Below are 12,053 nucleotides of genomic sequence, written 5' to 3'. Positions count from 1 at the left end.
CTATTCTCATTTTATTACGCCTTTTCAGGGGGGGGGAAGCAATAGTGTTTAATTCTCAGAAATATTAAACCTTTTTCTCTTCAAAGTTTACAACTGTATTCTTAAAAAAAAGACAATAAAACATTGTTAATAAAATACATAATGCAACTTTGTACTCTTAAAAAATAAGACTTCCTTCTAGTAACATTACAAGATAGAATTTATTTATTAATTTAGAAAAAATGTCTTTGCCCTCATAATACATCACTACGTCTTATTTTCTAACAACTTGGTTCTTGTATTGTTCCTTTCTTTGTCGAGAAATGCAGCCCGGCCGCGTTTTGGTGCTCAGTGTGGCGCGCTGGCCGAGTTCCAGACGAGTCAATAAGTAGCCGCATATTTCTGCGGTGGGAAGCAATGAGCTGAATACCGCAGAGTGCAGCATCCCCTCATAAAAGAAACATTTGGCTGTCTAGACAAAGCGCTTCCTCTTTTGTTGGTAAACTCATAAAGAACGCGCTATAAAACAAATATTTACAGGAACCGACATTGCCTCAGGTTCAAATGAAACGGTGAATGAATGAATGTGAATGTTGGTATACTCTCGTAGTATTGCGTGTTGAGAAAAAATGCTATTCTTAAAAAAAATGTGCCTTTATTCTTGAAATATTGTGAAAGTCTTTCTTCTCATAATAATAGGATTTTTTTTGTTTAAAAATGCTTTTAAACTCATAATATTGCATTTTTTATCTCTAAAAATCTTTTTTCCCCTAGAAAATAACATCTTTATTCTCAATTTTTGTCTCAAAAGTACAACTTTATTCTCTAAAAATATGACTTTTCCATCAAATAGGCCTTTACAAAAATAACATGGATTTATTCTCATAATAGAGCAACATTTCACTTTCTTCTCTAAAAATGACACTTTATGAAAAAATATTGTCATAGTGCATCTTTAAAACTTAATTCTCGAACAGTAACAGGCCTTTATGCTCATAATAGTGCATTTTGTTTTCATGATAAATACATCTGTATTACAGAAAAATGTCCTTTTTATCCTCATAATAGTTCCACTTCTACAAAAAAAGTACTTTTTTTAAATGACCGTTCATGAAAAAAATACCTTTTTCTCACAAAAATCTGAGAAAAAGATGTCTTTATTTTTTATAATATAGAATTTTTTATTTTGAAAAAAAAAATCTAAATATTCCTTCATTCTAGAAAAATAAGATGCCTTTATTCTCGTAATAGTGCATCTTTTTAAATTGAAAAACATAAAAAATAATAATAATAATAATAAACTTTACTGTAGGCAAATATGACTTCCTTCTAGAAAAATCCCCCTTGCCGTGTTTTGGTGCTTGTTGTGGCATCCTGGCCGTGCTCCAGAGGAGCAAGTAGCAGCATATTCCGCGGTTTGGGCGTCTCCAACAAAGCGCTTCCTCTTTTGTTAGTAAGCTCATAAAAACAACGCTCCATAAAACAAATATTTACAGATGGCGGCCCGCCTAACCCCCCCCCCCCCCCCCCCCCCGGGTTCAACTAAAATGCGTTGGTTTTGATCATTCCAACAATACATCAGCATGCGACCTCTTCCAAGGCAGGGGTCGGAATTCCTGCGCTCGGTGCTACCGGAGCGGACGCAGACGCGCATACCTTGGCACATGTCGCCGTAGTATCCCGGCGCGCATGAGCACCGGCGCACTCCGGAGCCGTCGTCCGATTGGCAGATCCTGTTCTTGCCGCAGTTGCCGCGTTGGCACGGGTCTGCAGGCCAAGAAAAGAAAAAAAACAAAGTCGCAACAAAACACCGAGCAAACAAACGTGTGCCATAAAGTGTTCTTCGATCTCACCGGTTTGGTTTTTCGACTCGGTTGAATTGAACTGAAGCTCCATCAGCTCTGTGGGAAACAAAAATTATACATTTTATTATTCTATTAGCAAAGTTACGCATCTTTCAAATATGAAATTAAATCAAATATTAAATACAAATATTTAATATATATATATTTCCTACAAAAAAACTTCATTCAAATCATTTCTGCTTCCTGTCCTTAAAACTTGACTTATTTTGTCAACAAGCCATCACCTGACGACACGATGACCAAAAGTCTTTTTGTTTTGTTTTTCTTGAAAATTTGACCTGAATTTCACCTGACTCGCAGACGACTCCTGTGAATGGAGCAGGACAAAGGCAGGTGAAGTTGCTGGCGTGATTGACGCACTGGCCTCCATTCAAGCAGGGCTGCGAGTCGCACTTGTCAATATCTGCAGAATCATGTGACACGGACGTACTCTCATTAATATTGGTAGAAAAAATGAAAAGAACACTGAACACAGTAAACCCCTGCTACGTCGCTAATTTCTATTAGCCCATCTATGGCGTTTCACGTTACATGTTAGCATAAAAGCTAGCAGTAATGTTTCATTCTCCTTTAAATCTTCTTTGAATTTGCTCAAAGCGATGTCATACAAGAGTCTCCCAGTTCTTGGCAGTGACATCGTGAAAATAGGCACTAAATGGGAGTTCATTATCATCAGAGGTGGCAAATCCAGGTCCAGAAAGTAAAAACCCTGCCACAGTTTGGCTTTAGCTCCTCGTGCTAGCTAGCTAGCTCCCCGGGCGCTTGTTTACCTGCTAGGGAGCTAGCTAGCTAGCTAGCTAGCTAGCTCCCCGGGCGCTAGCTAGCTAGCTAGCTAGCTCCCCGGGCGCTTGTTTACCTGCTAGGGAGCTAGCTAGCTAGCTAGCTAGCTCCCCGGGCGCTTGTTTACCTGCTAGGGAGCTAGCTAGCTAGCTAGCACGAGGAGCTAAAGCCGAACGGTGGCAGGGTTTTGACTTCCTGGACCTGGATTTGCAATCTCTGATTGTCAAGCATGACAAACTGCGTCCTACCTGTCTGGCACAGCGCGCCCGTGTACCCTGGCGGGCACACGCATGTGAAATTGTCGGCGGTTTGCACGCACAGCGCGCCGTTGAGGCACAGCCCGTCCCTGCACTCGTCCACGTCTGCAAACGGAATGTTACATCCATATTTCAATATTTACTCAGCCGATTGATATATCCGCCACGCGGCTCCCCTCGTGCTGCAAGTATGCGCCGCTGGCCGTCAAATAAAGTATCAAAAGAGGACGGATACGTCTTCACAGCGCCCGGCTGTGGGAATGTCCACGAAAAGGCCACAGAAGCGAATTGTGAATTTCACGCATCTCTTTAATGCATTGTATTTAGTTTACGCTCCATTTGCGATTATTGTAATGCAAGCAGCAACGGTACCTGTTTCACACAGAGACCCGGTGTATCCAGGCGGACACTGACAGCCGAAACTGTTGACGCGGTCTTGACACGTTCCTCCGTTCTGGCAGGGAAACGAGGCGCACTCGTCTACATCTGCAAAGAACGGGTGACAGCGTGAAAGGGGTTTAGAAAGGTGCACAAAGACAGTGTCGCTATATGAAAGTTACCAATACAGAATGGTGAGATTCTGGCACAGAAAAAGGCATGAAAAAGGCAGAAAAATACCACATTTTACAGATGATATGAAATTTGGTGTCACGTGAAAGGTATCGATACAGAACGGGCCATTTCGCGTGAAAGGGGCCTGCCGACTCACTCATTTGGCATCGTCGTCCGGTGAAGCCCGACAAGCAGGAGCAGGTGAAGGAGGGATTCCCGGTGATGCAGTCGTCAATGCAGCGGCCTCCGTTCAGGCAAGGCCTCAGGTGCGGACACACCGACGCTGGGGGAACAACAAGTTGTTTTGCGTGAAAAGTCGTCCCCACCGTCGGTGAAAAGGAGGCGCTCTTACCCGAGTTGTTGCAGCCGCCCACCTCCACGTGGGCGTGGTCGATGCGAAAAACCCAGCGGCCCGGTAAGCCCACGTTGGTGGTGGTCTCCACGTCGGCCACGTCTTGGGTGCGCGAGCCTGGAATGTTGAAGTAGCGTTTTCCGTCACCGGCATTAAAACCTGCCTGGGGGGGGGGGAGACGGGAAGGTGGGGAGCCAATCAGAGCCTGCTCGCCAATCAGATCCCAGGTCTTAGACTACGTGAACTGAAAACTATCCGGTTATATTTGCCAGATTTTAAGGGTTGACCAAATAATAGACTAGCTAGCTAGCTAGCTAGCTGCCGACTGACCTAACTACTAACAGACTACCTATCGATCTTTTAATTAGCTATCTAGCTACCTTTCTCGCTAGGGCTGTGTGCACTTAATTGAAATTAAATTACAATTTCCATTATTACATTCCACAATTACAAAATCGGCATAATTTTAAATAAAAATAAAAGATTATTCATAATAATTTGACTTGTTTTAATGTATATATTTGCACCTTTTTTTGTTTTTAAATGACTAATTTAATAAATCTTGTCTTTGTTCCCAAAGGAACTTACATAATTATAGTGTTTCAAATAATTTATTTATTGATCTGAATATTTTTAAATGTTAATAAAAAAAATAAAAAAATCATTTGAATAATGATGATTTCTGGTGGTGCAACGGATCATCATTGATCCGTGGACGGTTCGGCTCGCCCGCGATCAGACATGTCAAGGAAGCTGAAACATTACTCAACGTAAAAAAAAAAACGCTAAGCCGAACTTCAAAATAAAGCTGACCAAATACAGTAATACAATGCAAATAGCCGTAGTATACTTTTACTTTGAAGTTGGGCCACGTCGTGGCGTGATGGCGAGCTTGACTTCCCTTCTAGACATTTAGGAGTTCTTTATCGTCGTTTTGATTGACATTGTAGTTGCGACCAACATCAACACAACGGCACGTTCAATCGCTAATTTAGGACGCAAAAAAAAAAGAAGCACTTTGAGGTCTTTTCATAATTATTAGAAAATAAATAAATTAATAAATAGAACTTACTTATTTATTTTATTAATCCCTTGTGCCCATTAAAAAACAACAACAACATTCAACTCAAAATGTCAAACCGAGCCGTTTAGATTTTAGGAACACAGCTTTAAGCCATTAATACTTTGTTATTTTGCACATGGACCATGTAAAAAATCATGTTTCTGCCTCATATTGCACTTAAAAGTCGTGTTTCTAAATCCTAAAGGGCTATGTAAGAAATTTTGAGAGAGAAAAAAATGAATGGGAAAAAGCGTTTTACAAAATAAAGGAAGGCAAACTATTATGTATCTTTTTTTTTTGCTGATCCGAAAAAACGATCCGATCCGTGGCTCAAATCCGCGATCGATTCCGAACCGCGACTTTGCGATCCGTTGCACCGCTGACGATTTCAATGATTACCCAAATAATCCTGATTATTACTTGTTCCACAATCCGGCAGCCCGACTTCTCGCCCACCTCGCCTTGGCTATCTACCATGCTCACCTGTGCCGCAATGCCTCCCAGGCCGTTCGCATCCCCGCCGCTGCTGGCGTGCCTTCCGGTGGTCCAGGTGATGTTGCTGTACTGGAAGATGGTAAACGAGAGCTCGCCATCCGTAATGAGTACCGCTTGGAATGTGTTCACCTGCAGAAGAACAGGAGAACGCATTTGTGTTTACCGAACATGCTTCATCGTTCGCACCCCTGGTCTAGCGCTCGCTTTAAGAGGAAGATACCGGCGTGGTCGAACTGCCGCCATAGAAAGTGACTCGGTGCCAGGTGGAGACGAGCAGCCAGGTGGCATTGAAGTCGGGGAAGTCCGAGAAGTACATCTTGATGTCGGCGGCCGCCCGCCGGAGGATGTCCGGCTCGCGGCTCTGTCGGTAGAAGACGCGCCCCGCCCGCCGGTTGTCCACATCGGCCCAGAAAGGCGCCACGACCCGGCGGTCCCCGGCGATTGGGAACGCCACCGGGGTGAACTGGGACACCTCCCTAAGGAAGGACACCAGGCCGTTGTTGTTCACCTGTGGACGAGAGAAGCGAATCATCAGTGAGTCGACGGCAGCCGGGTCGATGTTTGCACTTCCCGAGTGGCAAACGCATGCGAGGTTTCTTTATTCCGAGGACGGACAGAATTGCTAGCTGAGCAAACCAACAGATTCCGAACTGGGAAGTCATTCAGACGGATGGAAAGTTCACACCTTTTCCGCTTCGAAATCATAACAGTCAAACATCAGGCTACTACACCTAGCTATCATGCTCGCTACCTACCTACAGTTAGTTGTTATGTTAGTTAGAAAGATAAGTGATAATAATGTCAGTAGATATGGGAGTTATGTCAGTAAATATGTAGGAAGTTAGCTATGTAGCTAGCTAGCTAGCTAGGAAGGATGGTAGGGTCCTAGAAAGGTGGTTAAGTAGGTAAACAGTTGGTAGTTATGTTAATAGGTAGGTAGATAGTATTAAGTTAGTAGACAGCTAGAAAAGTAGTAATAATAAGTAGGTAGTTGGATGCTAGGTAGCTAGCTAGCTAGCTAGGTTCCTAGGAAGAAAGTCAATTTTGCCATTTTTGAGTAAATTTTAATCCAAACTGAATTTATTTGGTCGCACTCTGAATAGAGTAAAATGTATACTTGGAAGACAGTAAAAAAAATAATTTAAAAAAGTAGGTAGTTAGAAGCTAGCTAGGTTCCCAGGAAGGAAGGTGGTTAAGTGGGTAGATAGTTGGGAGTTATGTCAGCAGGTAGTTACTAGCTAGCAACAGTAGCTAGCTAGGTAAGCAGGCAGATAGTAGGTAGGTAGGAAGGTTTGAAGGCGGTTAACTGTCTGGGATGAACTTTGCCTCCGTGGCCGCGTGGCCAAGCAGCATGTGACAAAACAACAACGCTAAGGGGGAGTCGGTTAAAGGCACACGGCCCAGCTTTGGCTCCGCGCCCTCATAACATCATTTGGTGTAAAAACAAGCCAGGAAGTTTTGTTTGGCTACAAGGACGGAAGCTCAGTTAATGATCCCGACCGCAGCTTTCTTCCCCTTCGCATCAGCGGGATGCAGTGAGAACCTCAACTCCTGTGTGCGCGTGCGTTCCTCTGTGTGTGTGTGTGTGTTTGTGTGTGTGTGTGTGTGTTTGTGGAGCACGGGCGCAGAGGTCAACCCATCCGATAGCGGGAGGCGGTCAGGATGAAAAGGACGGATGCTCGGGAGTTGTGAAGCTCCCACGCATGCGGAGAGAAGCGCTAATGATGTGTTTCTGTGGTCATTGGACGACATTGGATGAACCGTACATGAATACATAGACACTATATAAACATACACAAATGCATACAGTGAGACTAGTTGACATGTAGCAAATAGCAATAATGAGTCTATTAATAAGTAAGGCATTTTTTGAGGCCAATGCCAATACCGATTTTTGGCAGAAAAAAAATACTGATTACCGATTACTCTGCCGATCATTTAAAAATATATCCTTGGATGTTTGCATCCTTGAATTATGAGAAAAGAAAGTCTTTGAATTCTTGAAATATTAACAGTAAGAAAGTGAAATAAGAATAGAATAAACTAAAAAATAGCAACTGAAAACCCAGTAAGAACAAATACTGACTGTTCCTGTGCGTTGTGGCCACTTGGGGGCAGTGTGGTGCAGTGCATCCATGGCGTGCACGCTTTAAGTGAGTACAGAAGAAAAGTACTGGACTGGACTCCGATTGAATTCTATTAAAATAACTCGTTTTTTACACATTGGGAAGAATTTGTACCTTTGCGTAGTGTTATCTTAGCTGCGGGTATGTGTTCCCGCAGCACTTGTGTGTGAATATTCGTTATTTGAAGGAAAAACAATCCCGAAGTCGACGCTAACTTCCTGTTAGCATTTGAATGGGTTCCCCCCTTCGCTTTTAGCATTAGCGCTAGGCTAGCGATGTTTTAAAAATAAAAAAATACAGAGTGTATGTATTTCATCGTCGTGTGTTTAGTTTTACAGTTAGGTCCAACTGGGGTGTCATTAAACAGCTTAAAGGACGCTTAGAGACAACAGAATAACATACGCTACACTTGCTAGTTGCTAAACATGCTACGCAGGCAAAATGGTGCATTCAGGGTACTTTCACAACGTCGAAAACTTCGGCTTTCTTTAATGATAACGTTAAAAGGGGAAAATAATTGGCCGATTAATCGGTCGGGCCCTATTTACAAAAGGTTAAGACTATAACACCATCAGTGTATTGACAGCTATACATGAATACATAAGATACTATATATACACTGAAGTGAATGTTGACTGCTGCAAAAATAGTCAGCAATGTTGTATGTAGCAAACAGCAATAGTCTATTCTAAGCGGTTGTGAAGGAAACAGAAGTGGATCGACAACTACGTGCACGAATAGATACAATTGTGAACGTTAACAGCAAGAATAGTCTGTTGAATAGAATAGAATAGAATGTTGTATGTAGCAACAAACTATTTGCAAAAGAGTGACATTAACTATAAGAATAAATAATATACTGTACTAGCACGCATGTGATTATACTATCGTTGGCATGCTAAATAACTGAAGAACAGTCATATGTGACTGACCACATTTATGAGCATTTAAACTAAACTGAGGGCCTTTTGTTTGCATGCTGAATAAAAAAAACAACCAAAAAACCGACCGAGCAAGTGGCGGATGATGTCTGAGGCTTTGCAGTTTGCACTTATGTGAGAGGTCGAACGGGTTCAAGTGCTGCCCGGCGTTGTCGTGTCGAAACAGCGCCAAGGTCAGATTCACAGGAGAAACCTCTCTTGTGTCCATATTTCTTTTTGAAAGAAAAATAAAATAAAATGAGGAGGGGTGGAGTTATTGAGTGGCGGACATATCCGGGATTTAGCTTGGGTGCGTTTCTGCCGGCATAGGCGCTTTTATGGAGCACAACAAACTTTGATGTGGTTTACGCCGGGCCAAAGCAAACCTGCCGAATGGAGACGAAGGTGCCCGGGCGTCAACAGGAGGGGAAACACGGCTTCTTTCTCGTCAAAAGACGGACGTTTCCGCTACTCCAAAGGCTTTTCGGCTCATAAATTCGCTTCGGAACAACTTTAATACAGCGGCAACTCTGCGGGTAATTGCGGGGCTCCTTGTTTAATCAAGGAAAACAGTCCGTTTATATCATGACAAATCTTGCCCACTTACTGCCAAACACAACAACGCATGCCGGGTGAGAACATCTCGCATCTCATTAGCAGGCCTTCTTTGCTTTTACTGCATATTTTCTTTCCACCGACCATCAGTTCGTGCCATGAGCAAAAAATATCCTTTCATTTTTACTTTTGAGCCATTTAAGTTCCTGTTTTTAGCGCAATTTGCAGGTTGTCATTTTTTTTTTTTTTTTAATTGGGGATCGATTCTAAATTCAATTCAATCAATTCAAAACCTGACATTTCTTACTCATGCGAGTGCATGGTGTGAGTCACGAGCATCGTCATAACATGAATTCAACTTGTATCTCAAGGTGAAGATACTTGCAGGTTCGGAGTGCTGCTGTGAGTAGCACAAATTTGCTCACAATTGCGACTACTTTGGTGGAAATGAAGCTCCTCAACTCACTTCAATTAATTTCCTTCGCATCAAGATCACGTGGCCGAAGCACGAAAACAGCAAATGATTGAGTTATTGCAGTGAATAGCGGAAGACACGCCCCCATCTCTCCCCAAAATCAGCCAACAGATGAATTTGCGAATGCAACTGTAGCACCTCTTTTTCCCTTTTCATTTTTGCTTCTTATACTATTGAAATTCTCTATACATTCAGCAAAATTGGCTTCCACTTCTTAAAATCTAAATTGTGTCATTTGATATCTGGTTTTGACAAAGGAAATAAACATATCAATAGCAAAAAGGGCACAAGAGGGCTTGTTTGACTTATTTTAGCACACTGTTGCTATGCTAAGCTAAGTGATTCATAGTACCAGCACCTGGTTTCGATATAGCAAAACATCCTGTCGTGAATAGTCTTTTTTTTCTTCTTTATTTTTTATTTTTTGTACATACAATTGCTAGGCTAAGCTAAGTATTCCTTATATTTTGTACCATGCAGTCTTCTAAGCTAAGGTTACAATTTTAGCAGTCGGTGACTATGCTAAGCTAAGTAACATACAGTATAAATATATAGGCTGATATTTAAAGTGAGTTCACAGGGCAGTGGACCTTTGCCTTTCCACTGCTTGTTTTAGCTCTAAGTGGCTATGCTAAGCTATTCATCTTAACATTAGCTTAAACAAGCTAAAAAGCTAAGTGATACAATGTGATAAGTGATTGAGTCATTACTTTACACAAGACAAGGCCTCCTATTCCTTTCCACTGCTTGTTTTAGCTTCCAGTGGCTATGCTAAGCTAATTTATCTTAACATTAGCTTAAACAAGCTAAAAAGCTAAGTGATACATTGTGATAAGTGATTGAGTCATTACTTTACACAAGACAAGGCCTCCTATTCCTTTCCACTGCTTGTTTTAGCTTCCAGTGGCTATGCTAAGCTAATTTATCTTAACATTAGCTTAGACAAGCTAAAAAGCTAAGTGATACAATGTGATAAGTGATTGAGTCATTACTTTACACAAGACAAGGCCTCCTATTCCTTTCCACTGCTTGTTTTAGCTTCCAGTGGCTATGCTAAGCTAATTTATCTCAACATTAGCTTAAACAAGCTAAAAAGCTAAGTGATACATTGTGATAAGTGATTGAGTCATTACTTTACACAAGACAAGGCCTCCTATTCCTTTCCACTGCTTGTTTTAGCTTCCAGTGGCTATGCTAAGCTAATTTATCTCAACATTAGCTTAAACAAGCTAAAAAGCTAAGTGATACAAAGTGATAGAAGACAAGGCGTCCTATGCATTTGCGCTACCTGTTTTAGCTCTCAGAGGCTATGCTAAGCTAAGCTATTACTGGCTGTTGGCCTGCTCAAAACAGAACATTAAAAAAAAAAAAACATCTTTGGAGATGAGCACTTGCAGATGTTGGCTAGATGCTCTGTAAACTTCTACGTGCATGCATCATGTGCTTCACTCCCGGCGACGCCTACTTCTTCTTTCTCCCGCAATAAAAAGCGGCCGATCGTAACTATCTCCCCGCTCACATCTGCTTCCAAACATGTGCTCTGTCCTCCCTGACCTTCACGCTCCCGAACCCCTGCGTTAAAAAGTATGGTGAAAAATAACGGCGTTCGGTTTTAGGAGTCGCAGCGCACGGGACTGACATCTGGCTTGCGTTAAGCCTTGATTGGTCATTTCTAAGATAAAGCAGCTGGACAGTTCCAGGGGGAAGACCCCTGCCATGTTATCTGAGGCGTGGGAGGCGGAGGGGTGGGGGTTGGGGGTGGGGGTGGTGGGGTTATGGGGGGTGGGATCCCTCAGCAACATGTGAAAACTCCCACACACAAAGCACAACAACACGGCGACAGCCTGCCTGGTTACTGAGGCTCCGTGTTTGTCAATCACAGCAGACCAAAATAAAGGCAACATATGGAAAGCCCTTGGAGCATTTTTACTCGACGTCCTCGATGAGCAGCTTAACGTCCATGTACTAGTACGCGCGTGTACTAATATTTTGCTATGGTAGTAGAACATCTACATGTAAACTAAAAGTACCGACCAGCATGACAAAAGTCGACTCCTTAACATCTCGTACTTTGACAACGATACTACACCAGTATTTTATTGCGATAAAGTGATTGTGCTAGAACTGACATTGCAGTTAAAACTGTATGGTTGATATTTTTTCTTGACATGGTCAGTACCAAGTAAAAAAATGACATCAATTGTGCGTACTCAAAAACATGAAATGGTAAAACAGCGACAATATTGATATTAGATGATGGTGTATTGATTGTGGGAAGATGCACGTCGTGAGACAAAGTAGATCACGTCCAGTGGTGGCAAATCCAGGTCCAGAAGCTAGCTAGCTAGCTAGCTAGCTCCCTAGCAGGTAAACAAGCACCGTAGGAGCTAGCTAGGAAGCTCGCTAGCTAGCACTTGGGGCTAAAGCTAAACGGTGACAGGGTTTTTACTTTCTGGACCTTGATTTGTCACCTCTGATCACGACAATATTGTTACTTGCTGCTCATGTATTGATACTGTAAAGCTAAACATGTTGACAACAATGAAAATTGCATTTCAATTTTGTGCCACTTTTAGTCCTAAACTATTGATGGTACTTTACTGAAAATAAAAGTTTTAAGATGATTTTAAAAAA

The 12,053-nt window shown here is 42.2% G+C and overlaps 1 protein-coding gene across 2 annotated transcripts in view; it reads right to left on the bottom strand.

Moving 5' to 3' along the window:
- Positions 1–12,053, bottom strand: part of sned1 (sushi, nidogen and EGF-like domains 1) — a 28,670-nt gene that overhangs the window by 14,724 nt on the left and 1,893 nt on the right. For both annotated transcript variants that reach the window (XM_086089751.1, XM_086089749.1), the window contains exons 2-10: positions 5,564–5,851; positions 5,332–5,472; positions 3,786–3,948; positions 3,591–3,716; positions 3,254–3,367; positions 2,873–2,986; positions 2,134–2,247; positions 1,833–1,880; positions 1,636–1,746 (exon numbers count right to left, since the gene is read on the bottom strand). In XM_086089751.1, coding sequence (XP_085945877.1) covers positions 1,636–1,746; positions 1,833–1,880; positions 2,134–2,247; positions 2,873–2,986; positions 3,254–3,367; positions 3,591–3,716; positions 3,786–3,948; positions 5,332–5,472; positions 5,564–5,851 — 1,219 coding nt within the window. The remainder of the gene's footprint in view (positions 1–1,635; positions 1,747–1,832; positions 1,881–2,133; positions 2,248–2,872; positions 2,987–3,253; positions 3,368–3,590; positions 3,717–3,785; positions 3,949–5,331; positions 5,473–5,563; positions 5,852–12,053) is intronic.

The sequence above is a fragment of the Leptonotus elevatus genome, chromosome 11 (genome assembly GCF_054856555.1).
Source record: "Leptonotus elevatus isolate MCC_2025b chromosome 11, RoL_Lele_1.0, whole genome shotgun sequence".
Classification (NCBI taxonomy): domain Eukaryota; kingdom Metazoa; phylum Chordata; class Actinopteri; order Syngnathiformes; family Syngnathidae; genus Leptonotus; species Leptonotus elevatus.
The sequence above is the reverse complement of the archived record's forward strand: the minus strand, read 5'-3'. Positions and strand labels throughout refer to the sequence as shown.